The 23,754-nt window shown below is 49.6% G+C and overlaps 1 protein-coding gene across 3 annotated transcripts; it reads right to left on the reverse strand.

The window, feature by feature from the left end:
• Nucleotides 1-4,108: 4,108 nt before the first annotated feature.
• RUFY4 (RUN and FYVE domain containing 4) lies at nucleotides 4,109-23,682 on the reverse strand. 3 transcript variants are annotated; one of them, XM_057503566.1, is made up of 12 exons: nucleotides 22,640-23,682; nucleotides 21,326-21,457; nucleotides 21,101-21,207; nucleotides 19,715-19,840; nucleotides 19,291-19,397; nucleotides 18,817-18,960; nucleotides 18,283-18,352; nucleotides 16,502-17,146; nucleotides 15,707-15,813; nucleotides 9,812-9,958; nucleotides 5,309-5,419; nucleotides 4,109-4,785 (listed from the first exon to the last, which is right to left on the reverse strand). In XM_057503566.1, exons 2-12 carry the CDS (start codon nucleotides 21,369-21,371, stop codon nucleotides 4,683-4,685), a joined length of 1,713 nt encoding a protein of 570 aa, XP_057359549.1. In that variant the 5' UTR covers nucleotides 21,372-21,457; nucleotides 22,640-23,682; the 3' UTR covers nucleotides 4,109-4,682. The 3 variants fall into 3 exon arrangements, with proteins under 3 accessions (XP_057359549.1, XP_057359550.1, XP_036771914.2); XM_057503567.1 differs by having other exon boundaries at nucleotides 21,326-21,500; XM_036916019.2 differs by lacking the exons at nucleotides 4,109-4,785; nucleotides 5,309-5,419 and having other exon boundaries at nucleotides 9,812-10,769.
• Between the last annotated feature and the right edge of the window lie 72 nt (nucleotides 23,683-23,754).

A 23,754-nucleotide genomic window follows, 5' to 3' on the forward strand; every position in this document is an offset into this window, starting at 1 on the left:
CCTTTTTGCTGCTACTCCCCCATGCCCTTCTTTTCACAGGCAAACTTCTTGAAAAAAGCGGAGCACAGTTGGTATCCCCACTTCACCTCCTCTTGTTCGCTGCTCAGCTCCCTGCAACTAGTTTCCTTCCTATCACTCCTTTGAAACAGCTTTTGCCAATGACTTCTCATTGCTAAATCCAACAAATCCTTGTCTTAAAACTGCTTTACTATTAAAAAAAATAAAGGATGCATATTGTAAAGAATATAGGTGATAAAAAAGCACATAAGATAAAACTTGAAAGGCTCTTTTCCATCCCTCTGCTCACACATATCTTGTGTACATCTTTCCAGACTTTTCCCCATGTATATCCAAACATGTGTTCCTTCCTTCTTTCCTTAGTAAAAATGATATTTAAGTAGCTATATTGTTTGCACCTTAACAAAATATCATGGACTGATTCCACACCAGTATGTATATGTCCATCTCACTTTTTTCAGTGATGACATAATAGTCCATGGTAAGGATGGTCATGGTTTATACCTTTTAAATGAAAATTTAGGTCTTGCTAAGAGCATCTTTGGATATAGGTTGTCAGGAGCCCTAAGTGTAATTTTTCTGGGTCATATCTGTGCACATTTAAATTTTCATAAGTACTGCTATACTGCCCTTCAAAAAGACTACCAATTTACTCTTCCATCTTGTTTATTGAAGGGCCTGTTACCCTATCTACCCATACTATCTCTATTTGTCAATTACGTTAAAATATTTTCGGCCAGCCTGTTGTGTGCTTTGTAACTTTATTTGTGGTGAAATGATTATTGCTCACGCCCATCTATTTGATCTCGTGTCATTTAATCCACTGACCTCATTCTCTTCTTATTTCTCTGGAACCTCTCTTAGTCTTGTTCTATTGCTTTATTTCTGTTCATTCCTCAAGTATGGATGTTCCTAGGGGTCCTGCTCTCCCCAGGCCAGCCCACCTGCTTCCTTGGCTTCCGTTACCACCCAAAAGCTTTTGGTGTCTTCCTTACCTTTAGTTCCCTAACTTCTCCTCTCAGCTTCTCTCCTAAGTACAAATTCTTACGTGCAATTACCTCTTGAAATCTCCCCTGAGGTCCCACAGATGCTGTAAACTCATGTTGAAAACCAGTCTCATGGAACTTCCCGACACATGTGCTCTCCGCCTGAGCGCCCTCTCACCCGTTCTTCTGCCCGTGCTGGACACGGGCGCTCCCCTCCCACTCCCCCAGCTCTTCGTCTCCACTGAGGCTATCTCCTTAACCTCTATCCGAGCTTCACCACCTTCACTGACCATGTTAGGCAATTAGCTACTAAACTAGGGCAATAGTCAGTCAATAGCTGTGGATTCTGGAGCTGGACTGTAGACCTTGGGCAAGTTACATAATCTCGCTAGGTCTCAGTTTCATCAGCTGTAAAATGGGGCTCATGAGAGCACACACTACATAGTGTTGTCACTACGATGAAGTGAGCCTGTTAATGGGCACTTTGAGTGGTGCCTGGTGCCGCTGGTGTGACTGCTGTTCTCCTCCTCCTCTCTTAAATGATCTCTGCTTCATCTCCTCCCTCGACCCATCCTCCCCTTGGCTCCCAGAGCGTGAATCTGCTCATGCCCTTTTCCTCTGATGACCCTTCAAAGGCCCCTGGTCCCCTCAGGTAGAGTCCAGCTCCTGCCCCAGGTACCTGGCGCCCCTGTGTCTGACTGTGCGTGTCTCCAGCCTCATTTCAGGCCATACGCCTGAGAACCCTTAACTCCAGTTAAGAGTCAGGCTCCCCCAGTGAGCTGTTCTGCTCCCCCCACCTGGCCTGTCATGCATTTCCCTTTTTTCAGAAATGCTCTTCCTCACCCTCTTGGTCTAGCCAGTGCTTCCTTTTGCTTTTAAATTCAGCCCGGTCATCACCTCCATGGTCTGGGGGCCACCCCCCTGCTCTCTGTACCCCTTGACTTACCTCTAACATGGCTCCAGTTACAGGGTTTTGTAATCATCTGTTTTGATGCTTCACCCTCCCCATTGTGAGGTTCTTAAAAGCAGGGATTTTATATATTACATTTTATGCATATGTGTGTGTGTGTGTGTGTGTGTATATATATATATATATATATAAAATTTCTGTATTGCCAAACCAATCACAGTATTTGGCATATCCTAGGTGCTTAATACAATTTTGTTGAGCCCTGAATGAATCAACAAATTGGGGAAACTGATGTATAATAGAGCATCTGAGTGATGTCTAATTTAAAGAAATAATGATGTCTCCCAATTTCCCAGGTCACCCCAGCCTGTAGCACAAAGGAAGTCACATCAGTAGCTATAACCCACATTACATTGGTTCAGCCCCTGTGTGTTCATGCAGGGCTTCATTCTCCTGTGAGGGGCTCCCCAGGAATTTGGGGGAGTCCACTGGGGGCATCTCCTAGATGCTCCTTTGGGGGCTGCTGTGCTAGACATGTGCCCTGGAGCCACTGCTGAAGGACTGGCACCCTTGCAGTGCCACTCTCCGGGATGGCCTATGGTGACCATTGTGGAACCTTTTGCCAGAGGGTCCCCAAGCTCTAATGAGCTTTTCTAATGTCCTTGCGGAACTTTTGTGCTCCTCATTGGACTTGGTGGGGATTCTTTGGGAGGCAGTATTGAGATAGAGGCTGGTCCTTAGCATTGCCCTTCCATCCCTCCCAATCAGGGGGAGAAATTCAAGCGCCCCCATTCCTGGCCACAATTTCCTTCTGATGAGTTCCTGTCTGGGAGCATCTTGCTTCCTCTTTGAACATGGGCTTCTGCTAGGTCCCCTCTCCCCCTTTAGTTCATCAGGTTAGAGTTCCTACTAGAATATGATGTCTTCTGTTATAATGGGAACCCTGTCCTAATAAAAGAATCTAAGCACGTCTGACCTCCACGAAGGGACTGTTGCCCTTCAGGGTAGGGGTGATTCTATGACTTTGATCGCTCCAGGAACTCCAGCTCTCCCCGCTATACCCCCAGCAACCTCTATTCCCAGCCCCCACCACATTGCTGGCTTTGCTAAGGAGAAGTTCTCACCAGCTCTCCAGGGCAGGAGCTGCTGTTGCAAAACTCTTGCTCCATGCCATGGTAATGGGATGTAACTCTGGGCGGTCCTGACCCCAAGACGAGGTCCACAGGCTCTGGCCAGAGCCACAGTGTTGCCCAACTGCTCTGGAGGCTCTGGCAGTCCATGTGAGGCAGAGGAGATGGGGCAGCATGCATGCCTGTTTGGGGCCATGAAGTCTGCCCTGGAGCCCAGGGAGGGCAGCTCATGGCCTTGTTGCCAAGTGGGGCCCACACTTCTTCTGAAATAGTACTTTCACAAGTACCACAATTGGGTGCTGAGTGAATGACACACAGTTTATGTAAGACTTGTTGGGCAGTTGGGGGATATGATCTTGTGCCATGGTACTACACTAATCCTCATCAACTATCTTTTTCAAAGTCTAGCTGAGAGAGCACTGCATAAAGAGTCACCTAGACTTGGCTGCTCCCTCTAGGCACTCAAAACTTGGGCCAATCAAGTCACCATCGCACTTGAAAGGGAAGGATAGAGAAGCCCAAACCTCATGTCTGTGCCTCCTCTCTCGCCATGAAAGCAGATGCCCTGGGGAGCAACTGCAACTCCCCCACACTGCTGGTGGGGGATACAATACACAATTTCTCAGCAGTTTCTTAAAAGTTAAAATACACCTACAATATGATGTGACCATTTCATTCTTAGGTATTTACCCAAGAGAAATAAAGGCATATGTCTACCCAAAGATTTCTACACAGATGAATACAAGTAACTTATCCGTAATAGCCTTAAATTGGAAACGTCAGGCAACAGGTGAATGAGTAAACAAATTGGGCTATATCCATGCTGTGGAATACTACGCAGCAGTAAAAAGGGACTATTACTATACAAGCAACATGGATGAACCACAACAGGTTATGCCAAGTGAAAGAAGGCAGACAGTAAAGGGTGAATGCAATATGATTCCATTGATATAAACTTCTAGAAAATGCCAACTAGTCTCTAGTGACAGAAAGCAGGTAAGTGGTTGCTTGGGGGTGCGGAGAGGGGAGGGGGATGGGGGAAATTACAGAGGGCACAAGGAAACTTTGGGGCTGATGGATGTGTTTATTATTTTGACAATGGTGATAGTTTCAAGGGTGTGTGTTAGTCAAAGCTCATCAAATTTATGCGAAGTGTATTATGTGGCAATAGTATCTTGAGAAAGCTGTTAAAAATGAAACGTGTCAAAGCAGATCTGGCAGCAGACTCCAGACAGGATTCTCCTGAGCACCGAGAAGGGTGAGCTGGGTGAGAAAGGAGTGTAGGGGAGAAACAGCGGGACCACTGGGGCTTATTCTTGTTCAAGGACTTTCTGAACCTGAAGGGACTTTAGAGAGGACGGCACCTGACTCCCTCACATTACTGGAAAAGCCCAGACAGCTGAGGGCTTTGTCCAAGTTGCCCAGCCCGTTGTGGGTAGATGTATGGCTTGATCCCGTCTCCTGACTGGCAGCCTGGCTTCTTCCGCTCTCCACACCACAGTCTGTCCACACAAGATCCGCCTTAGATCACCAGCTTCTAGAAGGTAGGACTGGTCAGACCAGAAGGCTGGGAAGGGCTGAAAGGAGGGAGCCGACCGGGCGTGTGGGGTGGGGTGGCCAGTCCTGGAGGGGTCTTTGTCAGGGGACCTGTGCTTCTCCTTCTTGGGAACAGAACGGGCAGCGGCGCTCTCTCTTCTTGTAATCCACAGAGCAGGCATGGCAAACCAGGCCTCCGCAGAGCCTGGGGAGCACAGGTGTGAAGAGGGGGAGCGCATGGTCACAGGGCTTGAGCATCTGCGAGTCCACCTGTTTCTCACCTCCCAGCAGAATGACTCTGGGTCTGTTTCAGGAGGCCTCCCCTTTCCTAAAGAGGGTCCCAGTGCCTCAACCCTCCGGAGTCCTCTGACTGGGTAGGCTATCCTGATGGCCCACTCTCCTCTCTCCTGCTGCTTGTCCTGTCATTGTGTTCCCAGAGGAAGGTGAAGGGAGGAGCTCCCTCTGTACAGGAAGTCTCTTCCCATTAGACAGTCTGTTCTCAGAAGGTTTACACAGTCCCATCTTCCAGACACCATTCCTTGTCTGCCCCTTTCCACCATTCTTGTTCATGTCTCTGCTAAGTGTCGGTAAAATGAGTGGCCAGCCTTAGGTGGCCTTGCATAATGGCCCAGTTCCTGGGTCCCTCTCTTCCCTGGAATGGGCAGGGTGCTGTGGACTGGTGGATACTGGGCTGTCCCAGAGGAAGGGTTCTGTGCCCAACCCGTTACCTGCACGGGTACCGCCGAGACAGCCGGCCAAAGATCTTGCTACAGCTGACACAGCACCCAGGAGCCATGGAAGAGAGATGCTGGACCTTCCTCCACAGGCCGTCCTTCTCTCTGATGGGCAGATGGAGGTGGGGATACACACACACACACACACACACACACACACACACACATACAAAGAGCAAGAGATATCAGGGCAGAAAGACAGAGACAGAAATGGAGAGAGAGACACAGGGAGATAGAGAGACAGTCACTCAGAAAGAAAGGAAGTCAGGGAGTTGGAAAGGGAGAGAGAGACACATAGAGAAGTAGATAGGGAGATAAATGTGGAGGAGAGAGAAAAACACAGGGAAAGAGATGCAGAGACAAACAAGGACAGAGACAGAGACAGAGACACAAATACAGAGAAGGATGGAAAGACACATAAAGAGACATGATAGAGAAAGAGAAATGAAGGGACAGTGAGAGAGACACACACACACATAAGAAATGGGTGAGTCTCCAGTCTTTTGGAGAAGGTGGTGACACCCAGGTACCCATTGCCCAGCATAATCTTGACCCATTATTTAAGAACTGTTCATATTCCACCTCCTCCAAGGAGTGCTCCCTGATCGCAGATGCCCCTGGAGGTTTCTTGCTCCAGACTGCTTCAGCATCTAATACCTGTTCTCTTTTATTTGGCACTTAGTACAAACTGTCCTGTCGTTATGTGTGTTTATGCTCCTGCAAAACCATGGTCTTCTTTTGCTTTTAAGGATTGTTTTAAAAGAATGTTTAGGAATGTGGCTTGTTTTACATTTTTATCAAAATGATACATACACATGATTTAAAAACCCAGCAGTACAGAGAAAGGCAATACATCAAAAGGCAAAGACACCCTCCCCACTCCTTCCTGTGTGCAGTGGCAAGCCACTTACATCTTTTGGCTGTTTCTCCTTCATATTACTTCCATATTTCAGCAATATGCTCATATCCTTCCTGACTTATCAAGAGAGAACATCTACAGAGCTCCTTACCTTAATATCAAAGGATTTAACTTATTTATTTATTACGATCTATCTTCACTAACTCTTCCTCTTTCCTCCCAAAGTAGCGAAATCCCTCTTTTTGGTTCTTCTATTGGTTACTATTGTAATTCGACAGAATATTCTCACACATTTATTTTTCACTCATTCTTTTAACTATAGGTAGTGACTACGACTGCCATTCTGAATTATGATGAGGCCAGCATCATTTCTCTTCAGCTCTGCTCCTCCCACTTTCTAACTTGTCATCTATTCCTACAAGGTCTAATGTGGTAGCCACCAGCCACATGTGGCTGTTTAAATTTGCATTTAATGTAACAAGCTAAAAAAATAAAAACTTTAGTTCCTTAGTTGTACCAGCCACATTTGAAGTACTCAATCACTATATGTGACTAGTAGCTACCATAGTGGATGGGGCAAATATGGAACATTTCCCTCTTCACAGAAAGTTCTATTGGATTCTATTCTATACTTAATCTTGTTTAGGTGGTGACATATATGTTGGTTCTATAATGATAATTGCTTCCTGTGCTTTGCCTTCAGGCTGATTCTAACATGGAAAATAAATGAATAGTATTTATATTATTAGACAGTATATAAGCATTTATAGTATATTACAAAATATAATACATTATATAAGTATATGATGTATTACTTCAAGCAGAGCTAAGATGTGTTCTAAATGTTTCCCTTCTTGAAAACCTTTTCTTTTTCTAGAATTTTCTACTTGCCTTTCTTTGCCCCTTATGTGACTTGCTTTTAGTAGAGCCTAATTATTCTCCTTTCCCCCAAATTCTTCATCATGTCAGGTATTCTACTGATTCTCTCCCTCCTCAGAGGCCTTCCTCATAGGTTCTCCACAGTCTGCTACAGCCTGGACTGACTGCTTCCTGAACTTGCCTGCCCACTTATCATCTTGGGAATTCCCTTTTCTTCTCTCCTGAGCTCTACTGTTTCCTGAATTCCACATCTTCTCCTTTCTTGGCTTACTTCCTTGTTTTTCTGGAGCACATCCTTAATTAATTTCCTAAGAAGGCTGTGTGGGAAGTTAATTTTCTTTGACTTACCTGACAAATCTCTTTTCTCTATCATCTTCCCCATTTGCTCCATAGTTTGGCTGGATATAGGATTCTAGAAAAAGTCAGCTTTTCTCAGAACTTGAAAGTATTACACCATTGATTCTTAACATGTGTTGAGTTCTACTTTTATCAGTGACTTGTCTTTTAGGGTAGTCTCCTTATCTTTGTTTTACTGAAATTTCACAATGATACCTGGGGATGTGTTTTTTTTTACTCCCTTTCATTTTTTTGTGCTGGTCACCCAGTGAAATATTTAAATCTGAAGATCTGTGTCTATCAGAGCTGGAAAAGTCTCTCACATTTTTATCTGGTAATTTCCTCCATTTTATTCTCTTTTTTTAAAAAAATTCTTGCCAGTTGGAGAAGACACTGGAACTCCTGGATTGATTCTCTTCTATCTCTAATTCCATCTCTTTGGAATTAGAGATCCATCTCTCTACGCTTTTTATTCTACTTTTTCAGAGACTGCCTCATTTTTCTCTCCCAATCCTAGTGAACTTTAAAAATTTTCAGCGATATTTTTAATTTCCAAGAACGGTCCTCATCTTTTGGTGGGCACGTTTTACAGCATCTTGTTTCATGGGAGATGGATCTTTTCGTTTATCTTTGTTTCTCTTTATGTTCTAGACTCTTCTCAATGTCTGGCAATCCTTGGTTGGCATTTCATGTTTAAGAAAGAGGTGATAAAAGCTGCAGTGGAGCTCCAAGTAGTGGAAAGGGTTGGTTGACTTGTAGCTTCCCTGTAGGAGGATTGGGCAGGGAGCCACTTGCCACATCAGACTCTCAAATGCTGAACTACACTGCTCTTTCATTTGGTGCATCTAACTTTCTATAGAGATGGACCTTTCAATAATTTGCCTGGGAGCCTGGCTCCTCACTGTTGGTGTTCTGTAGCTGGAAAGGCAGGCAGAAAGCAGGGGGTGTACACTGCTTTTTCTAATGAATTTATCAGTTAATTTTCCTGATTTCTGCCCCTCATCTCACTTCTGCCACGTATGTTCCTGGTGTTTCTGGGCACTGAAGTTTTCACTTTGGCTAAATCTAGTATGTGCTCCTCCATTCCATTTCTAGCTTCTGGAAATTAGATGAAATCTCTCCATCTGTGGTTGGCTCCTCCAACTTTCAGTTGTAAGTTTTATTCTTTCACAATCATTTCAGTGTTATTTCAGATAGAGAGTAGATATGTGGTCAGTCTGCCATCTTCATCTTGAAGCAGAAGTCAATCTATGGCTTTTTATTTTCTTTAAGCTTAAGGACATATTTCCCACAGCACTTCATCAAGGGATATTATGTTATGTAGTATGGGAATTGTGATGAATTTCTTAAGCACAAGGAAAAGAATCTGTCTGTCCTGAAGAACTGGTATATTTCCTAGGGACAGTGAAATTTAGGCAACTTGTTTTGTTTTTCCCTTTTTGATCCTGCTGCCAAGATGCTCAGAGCTAAGTTTTAACCCTAACTCTACCCCTGCCCCTGCCCCTACCTCTAACCCTAACCCTAGCCCTAACCCTGACCCTAACCCTAACCCTAACCCTAACCCTAACCCTAACCCTACCCCTGCCCCTGCCCCTACTCCTAACCCTAACCCTAATACTCCAGGAGAATATATTTTTCATCTACCGTTAAATCTTTTATTTTTCTTTAACAATCAATATATGTCTCTTATTGTTAGCTACCTTAAGTTCTTTTGTGAGAAACATAGCTAGTTTTTTATATCACTCTTCCTCGCAGTTGGATTTTGTACAAGACAATTGAGTCCTAGATGACCCCTCAGTGATCTTCCATTTCTAATGGACCCTGAGCCCGATGTTCTCCTACTTCCTGAACTGGGTACAAGGATGACATACATGTGAATTATTTGCCCACTAGACTGAAGGGCAGAAACTAGACTTTCCACATCTCCTCTGTCCCCCAGTGAGCTTATTGGTTTGGAATTGATCCTGGTGAGCCAGGCCTCTGGAACCCAGGACAGGTCCATAGGCCCAGTGGTCTGAGGAAGTACAGTAGGTAGTCAGATGTAGGACATATGATTACCTCTTGGTTATCTCCTCCTTCTTCTCCCAATTCCTTCTCAACCCAAGGGATTCTTTCCCTTCTCCTAACCTTAGTAGGTGTATGCACATGTGGGATTGGGTTGGGGTGGAAGCGTGCCTTAGAGTCAGAAGACTTAGTGCAATCTATATGCTGTGTGTCCTTGGTGGCCAAGTCAGCCTCTCTGACCCTCATCTGTAACATGGGGATAACAGCACAGTTGGCTAAAAGAAGGAAATGAGTTGGCATATATAAATGAGCCAGAACCCTGCTTGATAGTTGCTAGTAGAATGTAGTTTTCATTCCCCAGCCTCTACTTCCCGTGCCACCCCTCTTCCGCACTCCTGCCCCACTGTGTCCACCCTTACTGAATCAGTTCCAGCACCCTCCTCTTCATGGCATGGGTGAGGTCCCTCTGCCTTCCAAGATCCTCCTCATACATGGCATCCCTCCTCTCAGCCTCCTGTTGCTTCTGCTCCAGCTCCGCCTGCAGCCGGGCCTTCTCTTCCTGACACCTAGGTGAGAAGGAAGACTAAGTTCTTAGGGGAGAAAGCTCAGCATCTGTGACTGAGTTAGCCTGGGCCTTTGCCTGGCAGGGAGCCCCTGGGGGAAGGTGGTAGTTCTCCTGCAGCTGGAGTCCACATGACACACACACATGTAGATACATGCCACACAACACGTACCACACAGACACTCACATAAGCACACATACTCCACATCCCCTAGTCCCCCCATGCCATATACCACACACACAACACATACCACACAACACACACAACACAATACACACATACCACATACTACACACACAAATACCACACCCCACCCCAAACTGACCACTGTGTGCAGCATGATACCTAGAGGCTGACTCATTACCAACCATTCATAAAAGGTGTAGCCTCATGTATTCCTTTAGAGGAGATGAGCCAACATTTCCATGTGTTTTATTTCTTTTTCTTTCCTTTCCCTTTCAAAAAAAATTTCTATTTTAAAATGTAATTTCCTTGAAAGGCATACGCATAGTCATGACAGTTCTCTGGAGGGAAGGTGGGTGTCTGGGAACCCAGGCTGAATGGGCTGGGCCTGGCTCAAACAATTGGGGTGCTTGTGGGAGAAAGGGTAAGTGGAGTAGGATTTGGGGTGACTTTTTGGCTTTAAAATATTTGAAAAACTGTTACACTGTCTTTTCAATTAAAAAAAATAATGTTAAACAGATGGCTTTCTTAAATTTCTGTTTAATTTTGGGCTTGGAACTTCCTCAGCTGTATTCTTGTTTCTTCTTTTTGTCTTTAGTGGCTTCTAGAAGGTTCCAAGAAGTCTACTGGACTGGAAATAAAAAGGTCCCAGCCCCAGACCCCAGTCTCTTAGGCCCTCACTCAGATGGGTGGGTGCTGCAAGGGTGGGCACACATCCTGTGACCTCAGGTTATGTGTGTTTGTGCCCACGCACTGGGCTTGAGTGCATTTAAGGGGAAGAGGCTTGCAAGAGGCTTGACAATGAATTGGGTTATTTTTTTAAATGCTGCCATATGGCATGCAGCAGGGAAGAAAACTAGGAGGGCTGTAAAAGCAAACCAACAACAGATAACCACTGAAATTGCAGAAAGGCCAGTTCTTACAGCCTTAAGAAAGAGTGTTCTTGTGCTCAGCATTGGATCTGGTCCATGTGTTGACCTTTAATGAACACTCTGGGCTCCAGTCTCCTCATTTCGTAGCATTGGTATTTCATTCTCCTGAGCTAGTTTGCTTGCCCACGGATCCCAGGGCTGTTGGTGTGACCCTGCAGGCCCTCATGTGACTGCTGTGGTTAGTGAGTGTCTTTGTGGTGGTAGGAAATGTTTATTCAGCACCTTCTGTGTGCCAATGCTGTTTCAGGTGCTCGGAATGGAGCAGTGCCTATGGCTCCGGGTGGAGCTTATTCCGTGTTTGGGGCAGTGGTCAAAGCAAGTGATAAACCAACACAATTATTAAACTAAGTGTATGACAGAGATAAATAGGGGGCTGAGAGAGCCTGGAGACGTGTCAGGGAAGGCTTCTTAGATAAGGTGACTTTTAAGTAGGTCTCAAAGACGAAAAGTCAGTAAAGGGCACATGCAAAGTTCTGCAAGTTGGAGAGAACTTGGCTTGTTTGAGGAACTGAAAGAAGCTGGTGAAGCCAGGATACTGCGAAGGGCAGGGGGTGGGGAGGACAGGAGATTAGGTGGGAAGTAGTGGGGCCTGGTCTATCCCTCTGTGGCCCCATGGGGAGCAGACTTTAGTCTCGCAATGGGAAGCCAGTGAAGTATTTTAAGCAGAGGGTGACAGACACTCCTAGTGCAGGAGGGGACATGGAAGGAAATAAAGTCTACTGAGCACTTACTACATGCCAGGCACTGAGCTTAGTGCCTTATCACCTTGTTTCATTTAGTTTTCATATATTTATGGGACAGGTAATATGATCATCATTTTATAGGAGAGAAAATAGCACTTCTGAGAGGGAGTGACACTTGCCCAGGGTCACACAGCTTAATAAGTGGAAGGAGCAGAAATCCAGATGGAGATCTGTCCAGATCTAAACTCTTTTTGCCTCCCCATATCTTTGTCCATGCAGAACCCTACAGGACCACCAGTGATGTGTGGTATCAGTGCTGAGTGGGCAGCAGGTGGGAGCAAAGGATGATCCTGAGCCCCTGGCATGTCTCAAAGGAGCTCAGTGCTACCATGATGTTTGCCTAAGTCCCCATGAGGTCTTCTTCCAGTCACACCTGTCCTGATCACTTCTGCTTTGAGGTCTTACCCAGAAGGCAGAGGAAAGAAATCTGGTGGTCTCAGAGAGCATATGAGTGGAAAGAGGGACTTTAGAGATTTGACTGTCTCCTTTTGCAAATCAGAGACCTGTGGCTGGTTTCCCAGGGCCACAGCCTCGGAAGCGGGTACTGGTAGCCCCAAAGCTCAGTTCCAAGTATATTTTCATAAGCCCTGTTGCTCTGCTGGAGGCTGTTACCTGGATGGTCTGCCCCGTCTTCCCTGTGCATCTAGCCTGGTGCTCTGCACCCATGGGCTGCCCTCCACCCACCTTCAGTCCATTTTCCACACTACAGCCAGATGATCCTTTAAAAATCTAAGTCACACCCTGAGACCCCTGGCCCAAGACTCTGCTGTGGCCTCCTACAGCATGTGGGAGTCCCCCTGCTGCAGCCACTGAGGCCTGTTGTCCCCTGCACACTTTCTCTGGGTGGTTGCATTTGATGGTACCCCTTGCCTGGACCATTTCTCCTGAGGTATTAGCACAGACTGGTTTTTCCTGGAGTTTCTGCTCAGATGTCATCTCCTTGGCAGAGGCTTCTGTGACTCTAAATCTAGAAGACTCTCCTGTCTCTTTCTATCCCTTTTCCTGGCTTGATTTTCCCCCACAGAGCCTCTGACTACCTGACATCATATTTCTACTTGATGATGTATTGTCTGTCTCCCCAGGTCTGTGACAGTGGACACGGCCTGTGCTGTTCACTGCTGTCCCTCCAGCTCATGGCCATAGTAGAGGCACAATACATATTGTTGGAGGACTGCATGGGCCCCCGTGGCACTTCCGTTCTCTGGTGGTAAGGTAGCTGTCACCAGCTTGATGCCCATGGCCCCTGTTCCCAGGAGTGGGGTGTTCGTCCTAAGTTCCCTGGATCCCGGGAGGCAGAGGAGCACATCTCCCGCCTAGCCTCCGAGCTTCGGGTATTCTCCATCGACGTCCCCATGTCTCTCCCGTAGAACCCCTAGCCACACCTCCCTCCCAAGCTCCAGCCTAGCTGCCTGCCAGGCAGCTTCACTGGGGTGTCTAACAGGTGTCTCACACAGTCCCTGCTCACAACTCAGCTGAACTTTCCCCACAAAGGCTGCTTTGCCACAGCAGACTGTAACCAGTGACTCTAGCTATCCAGGCCAGAAACCACCAGTTATTCTTGACTTCTGTCCTCTCACACCCTACATCCAGTCCCTTGGGAAGCCCGACCTCACAGCTGATCCAACATCCAGCAGCTTCTCTGCACCTCCACCACCACCAGCACATTCCAGGCACCATCGCCCTCCCACCCCTCATATGTCTTCCTGCTTGCAAACTAGCTTCCCTACAGACTAGCTTCCCTACAGACTAGCTTCCCTACAGACTAGCTTCACAGAGCAGCAGGCGTGAGCCCTTGAGAACACAGGTCAGTCCAGAATAGGCATGTCTACAGAGAGGGAAAGCACGTTAGTGGTTTGGGGACATTGGGAGGGAATGGGTAGTGACTGGGAGCGGGTACAGGTTTTCTTTTTGGGCTGATGAAAATGTTCTAAAATTGATTTTGGTGTTCGATGCATAACCTTATGAATATACTACAAACCACTGAATTGTTTTGAAAAAAGAGAAACATATTTTTAACATTAAAATAGTTACATCATATCCCTCCTCTGCTCAGAACTCTCAGTTGTTCCCATCTAATTCCTAGTCAAAGCCAAGGTCCTTTGATGACCTACTAGGGTCTCCCATGAACTGCCTGACCTTTCTCTATATCCTCTCCCTCTTTCACGCCACTGGGGCCGTAATGCTTCTCTGATATTCCTAGAACCTGCCATGCCCACTCCTAACTCGGCCTTTGCTCTTGCTGTTCCCTCTGCCTGGAACATTCTTCCACTGCACAGCCAATGGATCAGCCCTTCCTTCCTTCAGGTTTTTACTCGAACATCACTTCTTCAGGGAGGCCTTCTGTGGTCACGCCACCTTCTTTAATATCACTTCCCATTACTATTTCTTTATTTCTATTTATTCCCCCTTCCTGCTTTTTTTCCCTCTTTAGAGCTTATCACAATCTGACATTCTATGTATCTTATTGCTTATCTTATTTGTCGACTGCCTCCCCCACTAGAATGTGAGCTTGTCTGTTTTGTCCACCATAGGATTTCGGGCACATAGAACAGGCCTGGAACAGAGCAGGGACTCTTGAGTGTTTATGGAGTGAGAGTTGGGATGACAGGTGGCCAAAGAGTGGTCTGTGAGGCAGGGGCTCCCCCAGCTGCAGGGAGCAGTGGGGGCCTCTCAGAGGCTCCCTGCAGCCTGGCTTGGTCCCCAGAGGAGGCCCTTGGGGCCCCTGTATTCATGTAGGGCCTGAATCATGGGAATCTTTGCGGACTAAACTGCCAGGTTCAGCTGAGTGTCTGGTGGGCAGAGCCCCGGGGGGCCTCTTTGGGTTGATTTCTGCATCTCTCAGTCTGTTAAGCAGACAGTCAGTAAACTGCCCTGTGATTCAGTCTGAATCACAGCTATTCAGGGTCCGCTGGGGGGCAGCCTGATGCCTTCTGGGCCAAGGGCAGATGTCAGCTGTGTGGGAGAGATGTGGCAGAATGAGGCCCACAGGGACCAAGGGAGAGAGATGCGGAAAGCCTGAGTCAGACCAAGGAGATCTTTGCAGGGTGGAGATATTTTAAGAAACAAACTATGAAGGGAAAACAGAGACACTGAGCGAGTGATGGGGAAAGGCAGATGCAGAGACAGCATGGTCTGGGCTGCTGAGGTTAATGTGGTGACGGGAAGGTGGACATTTTGGATGGTGACAGAGGCTGAGGGGAAAGACAGGCATATGAAATACAGGCACGTAGGGCATCAGCTGTGGGCCAGTGTTTAAGCCCACTGGATCCGGAGTTTGCTGCCAGTTTGGATCTCAGCTCCTCTACCCACCGGCTGATGTCGGGTGAATTGTGTACTGTCTTTGAGCCTTGGCTTCCTTATCTCTACAGTGGGGACCCTTAGAAAACCTGTCTCATAATGGGGTTATAATGAAGCACTTAGAGCAGGGCTGGGACATAGTAGGTGCTCAGTAAATGACAGTTACGATTATGATTATCAAGAGGGTGGGAAAGAGATTGCAACAGAGAACAGGAGACGGAGAGACAGACAACAGAGGAAGAGATGGGGACTGAGGGAGAGGGCAGGGCAGGAGTGTGGTGAGGCAGGGAGGTAGGAAAGAGAGGAGTGGTGGGAAGGGGCAGCAGGAAGGGGAAAGGTGAGTGTAGGGGGGATGGGAGGGACAGGACTTCTCCAGCAAGGGGGAGGGGAGAAGAGGATAGGGTGGGAGCTCCTTGAGAACAGGAACAATGCCCTACCTGCCTCAACATCCCAGAGTTGTGCTCAGCACAGGGTCTGTGCATGGGAGGGCCTCCACAGAGCTTACTGACCTGAATGCAAGCAGGAGCCAGGGAGCGCCTCCTTTCCTGCCCCCTCCAGGTCTCGTGCCCCTCTGTGCTGGTGGTTGCCAAGGTTACCTGCTGAGCTGTTCCTGCAGTGTCTTCAGCAGCCATTCCTGCTCCTTCAACAGTTGCTCCTGGTGCTGGGCCTGCTCCTTGGTCTTCCAGAGCCCTTGTCTAAGGCTCTTGGGGGAGGATAAAGGGAAGGGAAAGAGAAGGTGCTGGAGGAAGGCAGAGATGGCAGCCTGGGTCTGACCTGACAAACGACCCATGAGACCCCAGGCCTTGGGGGATGTCCCCAGGGGGAAGGGCAGGACTGGGAACTGGAGCCCCCATTTTTTTCACTGAAAGAGGGAAATTACAAAGCTCAAGGATATGAAGACTCTGGCTACAGAGGAGGCTGAGACAAGGCTTGAAAACAATCCCTGGGAAAACATCTACAAGAAGAGTAACTAAGTGGGATCTGCAACAGTCGAACTTAGACATTGGGCAGAAATCTGCTGATCATGAGGGCTGTGGACTTGAGAACAAGTGACTGCCCCAAGGGACAGTTGGGAAGGGATCTCAAACTCGAGTGCCTACAGGGGCTAGGCAGGTAGTATTGAATAAAGTGGGCCTTGTGTGAGGCAATAGGGAGAGGTGGGGACAGTGGTCAATTGAACAATACATGGCTTTCAAAAGGGTATCCTCAAATAATAATAATGCTGTGCAGACCAATAAAATTGGTCTGTGGGCTGGAATGGCCCCCAGCTTACCAGTGAAGTCCCCATCTTTACCTCCATACATTAAATATTAAACCATCCATTTTGGGGGTAAAGAGGGGCCAGTTTGGAGAGAGAAGAATAGACAGGTACAGAGCTCAGGTGCTCTCACCTTGACCACATCCTTCAAGGCCACTTCTGCTTGCTCCTCCCTTCTGGTCACACTGGTCACTCCTTCTTGCTCTTGTAGCTTCTCTGTGGTGCGGCCTTCCTTTGCTCCCAGGCCCCGGAGGAGCTGGGGCTCCCTTGGAATGAGAGGCATTCCCCACCCCTGCCTGTTCCTTGACATCGTGTCCATTATCATCTCTTTGGGGCTGGAGGCTAGCAGTGTATGGACATGACCCCATTCTGCTTCCCCTTCATGAGCCCCTGCTCCTGCTGTTGTTCTCTGACCCTCGGCACCTGGCAGAGCCCCTCTGCCCTCAGCTTCTGCCTCTATCTCCCTTAGAGCCCCTTTGGTTCCCTCCCCCTGCCCCTGGAAGCTGAGTGTTGAGTTCTCCAGGGAGACTCCAGTCCTTGGGGCTCCCTTCTGGTCTTGCTGACTCTCCTCCCCCTCTGGCTCCCACATGCTCTGGGAGGGCCTGAGGCTCCTGGGATCTTCTCTCTTTCCCAAAGAGGGAGGAGAATGGTTGTGTTGCTGGGATGTAGGGAGTCCAGCCGACCAGTCTTCCCTGGGTGCATCTTGCAGACAGCCAGCTTGGCTGGCATGTGGCTCCTCTGGCTGGACTCCTGTGGGGCCTCCAGATGTGGCTGAGATCTGCAGAGAAGTCCCCCCAAACCATCATTGCTCTCAGCACCAACACACCCACCTGGTACATGGGAGAGGCCATAGCCCTAATCCAATGGGCTTGCTAAATATGTGGCTTCTAGGGCCCTCCTGCTGGAAATGGGGGTTCAGGAGGTCTGGGGCTGGGCCCAGGAATCTGAATGTTACTATAAGCCCAGGGAATTGAGGTCCAAGTTCTGATCTGGTCAGGGAGCAGTAGACTTCTCAATGCCCTTTCCTACCTTGCCTCAGCCCACATCCTCTCCCTCCTTAACCTCGTCTTCTGCATTGGTCTGAAGCCCCCTAAGTTCTTCCCACTCTATCCTCTGTTCCTGCCCCCTGAACTTGACGTTTTGCATTTCAGTTTTCTTGTCTGTAAAATGGGAATGGCAATACCTGCCTTGCAGGGCTGTGGTGAAAGATTACAGAGACCAAATGCCAGCTAAGAGTCACTCTCAGGAAGGCTTCTCTGAGCTCTCCTGCTGTCCTGTGCATTCTGCATTACTACACTTAACAGGTGTGTGCCATGTGTTCCTCCTGCAGGTCAGAGACTGGGTGCTTGTGGGATCTGTGCCTGGTGCCTGGACGGGGTGGGGTGGGGTGTGCACAGCGAGCTTGTGGAATGATAACCACAAGCTACCACTTACTGAGCAGATAGTTGGGACCCTTGCTGTGTGCTATACATGGGCTGTCTCCATGCATGTGCACAACCACCCTCTAAGGCAGGATGAGTGACTGGCTCAAGGACCATGCAAGGGGCAGAGCTGGGATTTGAACCTAAGGATCTGGTTCTTCAATTGCTCCCTGAACTGAATGTTTACAAATTGTCCAGCAGAGTTTGTTTCCCCACTCTGCTTCCTACAAGCTTCTGGTCATCTTCCCCAGCACCTCCTCCTCCCCTGGGCTACTGGCTCACACAGATGGTACCTGTGGTCCCTTTCTCTCTCTATTATCCTCACCACCTGAGGAATAGGAGCCTTCTCTTCCCCTGTGGCTCCCTGGTCCCCAGGTCTACCCAGTGGCCTCTCTCTCTGTCCAGCTAGGTCAGGGCTCAGTTACTTGTCAACCTGAGGGTTCCAACAGAGATAAGAGAAGAGGCAACTCAGAATGATGTCGGGTAGAGGCACCTGCTTTGGTGAATCTTTGGCCTTTCTGGGTCTTCTTCCCTGGGTCAGGCTGGAATTGGAGCAGGAGGACCTGAAAGTAAAAGTGGCAGGGAGACCCTGAGCCCCTCTCTAGCAGTGGTCTTGAGCCTTGGTTGCAGGATATTCTATCTTTCTAATACCCATTCATCCCACCACCCTTCCCAGCTTCCCACATTCTACCCTCATACATGCACCCGCCTACACCTGTCCATGCATCCCTCCCTCCATTCATCCTTACATCCCATTCCAACATTCCACTCTTCCTCCTTCTAGCCCTCTACCCCAACCACCCAACAATTCTTTAGTGCGAGTGCATCCTATGCAGCATCATGGGACAATGTGAGATTGTGCTAGGAAAACAGAAGGCTAGGGAGCTGGAGAATCAGGGGGTCAGGGGGCGAGAAGGGAAGAACTGATGGCACTAAGGCAGAGAGCCTGGAGGGTGCTGGGGATGGGTGGTGGCCAAATGGCAGCAAGCCTTGAAAAGAGGCTTCCTTCCATGCTGGACCTACTCACTCTGAGAACATGGGCCAGGCCCCATCCAGGTCAGGCCACTGCAGGTCCAAGTTGAAGGTCACCCCATTGAGAGTGTAGAGGGAGTCCAGGAGGTCTTCCTGGAGTTCAGGGCACACCAGAGGGCTCCGGGGGCCATACCATTCCCTGTGTGAACAGTGATTAACAGCTTCGGCCTTTGGGTTAGGTGGTATTGCCACCCACTACCTCAGAGTGTCCGCCTCTACTGTACACCGTAATGGGATGGCTCTCCAGGCAGGTTGTGGTCTTGGGGAGCAGGAGGCCCAAACATCATGGTGCTAACAGGACTGCTGGGTTCTAACCTCCCGTCTGCCCTTTCTTTGACTTTTACTTCATGACTGTCATTTTAGTCATCCTAAATATTAAACCATCCATTTTGGGAGTAAAGAGGGGTCTTTCACAAGGGGGGACAGTGGGCTCAGATGGTATCAGTAGGAGCGTGTCCCAGCAGCCCACCTGGTCAGCTCTGGGTTCAGGAGGCAGAGCTGCAGGGACTCAGCCAGCTGTCCCTGGACAAGGCAGAATCGGATGAAGGCCCGGCCTCTTCCCAGTGGGGTCTTCAACTGCAGGGTGCACAGGGGCAAAAAGGGGAGAGGTCACAGAACAGAGGGAACTTAGCCAGTGCACAGAGAGAAGATGAGAACGAGTGGACGATGAGAAGGGGTGTCATGGGATTTGGGCCTATGGGAGGAAAGGGGTGGCTGGACAGGTGCTGATGGCAGGGCTAAGAGGTGAGGACAGGTGAGGGCCCGCAGGGATGGATGAGGAAGGGCTTCGGGCAGGCCTGTGTCTCCCTGCCCCCAACCCATCCCCACCAAAGGCCTGGTGCCAGGGTCTCATCATGCTGAAGCCAGCCTTCCCACCACTTGGCTCTGGACACCTTGTCCTGTGAGTGGACGAATCGGACCAGCTCTGTGTCCCCCCGCTGCTGCCACAGGGCAGTGCAGAGGAAGTCCCAGTAAGTCTTCTGAGGCCTCAGGAAGCTCTTCTGCTCTTTCTGGTCAAACTGGGAGCAAGACGAGGGAAAGAAAAGTGTAGAAATGTTTCCTCTCTGAACCCACTTCGTATTTCAGCATGCCAAGCGGGCACATGGTAGAGGGGAAAAGGCTCGTGAAGACAGACCTAGTTTCAGCACCTGGTGTTGCCCTTCCTGGCTCTGTGACTAGGAGCAAGCTGCTTGACCTCTCTGAGCTTCAGTGTTCTCATGCATTCATTTATCCCAGAAATACTTATTGACTCTTACTATGTGCTAGCTCTCTTTCTATGCCCTGGGGATACAGCACTGAACAAAACTGACCTCATCGGCTTACATCTTGGTAGCAGAGGCAGACAATGAATAAATTGAGTAAGTAAAACGTAGTACATTCAATGGTGCTGAAACTGCTAAGGAGAAAAGGGATATAGAAACAGAAAGGGAATAGAAAGTGTATGGTGTGTACATGTATGTGTGTATGTGGCTTGTGTGTGAGATGTGTGTGTGTGAGTGTGTGTGGTTGGGATGTGTGTGTGTGTGTTTAAACACTTTAGATTAGGGTTGAGAGAAAGCCTCACTGAGGAGGTACTATTCAAGTCCAGATCTGAAGAAAATGAGAAGTTGTGCCGTCCAGAGTTCTGGGAGAAGAGCATTCCAGGTAGAGGGAATAGCAAGTGCAAAGGTCCTGAGGTAGGCACATTCCTGGTGTGTTTCAGGAAGATCAAGGAGGCCAGTGTGACTGGAGAGCAATAGATGAGCAGAGTGGCAGGAGGTTCACACATGCACAGAACATACATACACTACATATGCACAAACCTCATGCACACATGCACACTCATGCCACACACGGACACACACACACAGACGTAGGAAGGGTAAGGGTGTGTATATGGGAGGTAGAAAGGTAGTCAAACACCTCAGGGGGTTTGAATGAGAATTACATAAGGTGGGGTCATGTGAAGGGCTTAGCTTGGCACATAGTAAATACTCAATAAAAGCTAGTAGTAGTGATGACTGGGGCTCTAAGCAGCAGCAAAAGGGCCAGCCCTAGGACATCCTCTGAAACGTTTGTCTTTGGACCAGCTTGGTTGCCCAGCTGCACCCACCCTGCCCTACCTCACTTCCCAGAGGCTGCAGTGACAACCTCTGGGAGTGAGGTTAGGTGTCAGGAAGGACTTGCTGGCTCTTATTGTGATGGTAACAGAGGAGGCAGTGGCTCTTCCAGCAGCATCTGGGCAAGTTCTCGGGTTATTTGGGCCTGGGGAGGGGAGGGGAGAGGAGAGGGAGGCCCACCTGTAGCAGCAGCTCCAGGCAGCCACAGAGTCTGTGCAGCTCTGCACTGGCATCTGTCACTGGCTGCTGCCCACCCCCGTAGTGCTGGAGGATGGCCGAGATGGCAGCTGTGGGGAGGATGGGGGACAGCAGGCCCCAGGCAGTGGGGTTTCTGAGGGAGAGGCTCCTAAGGCCCCTCACTACTCCCCCAAGGAAGTCTCAGAAAATCTCTCAGGAAACACTCACCTTTCAGATCCCTGGTAACCTTGAGGCTGGCCCCCTCTTCTGCCATGAGTATTTGAAAATGATGTGATTCCTTGTTTGGCTCTGAAAGGTCAGCCCACAGAGGAGCTGCTGGGTTCAGCTGCCCAATCTCCCCTTATATGAGGGAAGAGAAGAGCCTAGAGAAAGCATGTGACCACTCCAGGGTCACAGAGCAAGTTTACAGGGAAGATAAAAACCCAGCCTTTTCTTGTAGGTCAGTGTGAAAAGGGGATGGTGTGGTCCCCACTTATGGAGCTGTTTCTGGGTGCCCAGCACTGTGCCATATGCCTGACATCCTTCTTCCAGTTCCCATAATAATTCTAGGAGGTTATTGACTTCATTTTATACAAGGCCACAGGGGAGCTCAGGGAGGGTAAGCTTTTTACCCAGTGTTGCAAAGCTGTAAGTGGTAAAACTAGAATTTGAACTCAAGTCTGTGTGCCCACAGGGCCCATGTTCTTGGTCCCAAATTGATGTGAGTAGCCTTATAAGTGCTTATGCCATGTGGGCACTGGGCTGAGGGAATGTCACCTCTCTTCCCCACTGAGAGCCTTGCCAGAGCCTTGTCATCATTCTTGAGACAGACATTCATCCTTTCCTGGGCCCCAGCTGAGTGGAAAATGTGTGTGCTTTGAGGAGAGGGAGGCAGAAGTAAAGTGAGGCCCCAGAGCTGAGTCAGGGCCAGAATGCTGGGCGCATGGGGAGAGCAGGTCACCTGGCTTTAATCCTGTCCCCCTCCCCCAGGGGAATCTCAGCTGCTTTTCCCCCAACAGGTCCTGAGGCTCAGAGAGGAATGCTGCTCCTGAAAGTCCGGGATAAAGAGCCTGGAGTAAAGGCCAGGCATGGGCTGGAGAACCCAGGCATCCTGCCTCCCAGACTGTGGCACTGAACTTGGGGAGTGGTGGGAGTGAAGAAGCAGTGGGACACAGTGCAGGGGACAGGAGAGGGAAATGAAGGTGAATGAGGGAGGGTCGGTGGGCGATGTGTTCAGGGAACACTGAACTGGGAGTTAAGAGCCCTGGGTCCTCAGCCCGGCACTGCCAGTAACTCACTGTGTGACTCTGGGCACATCATTTGCTTTCTTGGCCCTCAGTTTCCCTACCTGGAGACCAAGAGGCTGCACTGAGGGTCTCTGTAGCCCCTTCTAGTCCAGCTCCTCTATGAAATCCATGAACACCTAGACGTGCCTCCTCTTCTCCCTCATCTCCACCCAGGACTCCTGTGCCCCTGGCTCTTGCTGTCACTCCTTTCTCTAGTCCCCCCACCACCCTGGCTCAGGGGTACCCTGCTACTCACCTGGAAGGCCTGGCTGCTTGGAGAGCGGGCACTGTAGCCTGAGCCTGGCACTTGTGGCTGTGGTGCCCTGCAAGCCTTTCCCAGAGTTTGTCCTCTTGGAAGTGATTCAGGCTCAGCCCAACTCCCTGGAGGGGGAAGCCCTGCTGGGCGGGGAGGAGCAAATGCTACCTGGCAGAAGTGGCAGAGGCAGGGTGAGGGGCACCAGGGCAGAGTGGGTGAGATGGAGTACTGCTCCCCTCAGGCAGACGCGGGGAGATACACTTGTTGGCCCAATGCGATCACGGACGGTGGTAGGGAAACTGCTGCGATGCAAATTTCCTTCCCCTTCTCGTCACTCGTTCTTGTCGTTCTCCCTTAACGCCACCAGGTGGCACAAAGAGGCTGTGATGCCCCCGGCCTGATACTCTGCCAGGTCTTTTCTGTCACTTGGTTGGAGTGCGGTGCAGGTGGGGAGGGGAGGGCAAGAGTCCCACCACAAGTCTCCCTTCCCCTCCCCACTTCAGTTTCCTGAGGGGCTTGCGAATGCTGGTCACTAGTGCCGTCCTCTCTGTCCCGGAGCTCACTCCTGGTGAGACGCCCTGCCCAGTCATGGGCCAGGTGGGTTGCTGAGGCGCTCCCACCTGGGCTGGGCTCTGCCTCCTTGAGACTAGGGTCTTCCCACCGCCTGGTCCTCGTTTTTCTAGGCTGGGATGCCCCAAAGGTCAGCACTGGGGGCAGGGAACAGAGGAGCAGGCACCGACCGGCTAATGTTTCACAAACCCCGGAGCCACTGCTGACACTGGCACACGCGGTACCCAAGCCCAGCTCTGCTCTCCCGCCGCCACTCCCCACCCGTCTCTCCTTCTGTAGGACCTGGTGTCCCTGTGCAGAAGCCCGGTCCCTCGCTCTGTCCCCTGTGTCCCTGTCTCCCCGTCTCTCCCGTATTCTCTCTCCCTATCTGCTTCCTGCCTCTGCCGTCGCGCCGTCGGTCTCTCTCGCTCGCCCAGACTCAGCCCGACCCCGCCGCCGCCCCTCCCCGCGCCACCGCGCCCTTGGGTCTCCCTCTGTCACTGGCTGCGTCCGGGCGACCTTGTCACCGCCCCTCGCCAGGCCCCGCACTCTCCCGCTTTCCTGGC

This window comes from Manis pentadactyla, chromosome 6 (assembly GCF_030020395.1).
Source record: "Manis pentadactyla isolate mManPen7 chromosome 6, mManPen7.hap1, whole genome shotgun sequence".
Taxonomy (NCBI): domain Eukaryota; kingdom Metazoa; phylum Chordata; class Mammalia; order Pholidota; family Manidae; genus Manis; species Manis pentadactyla.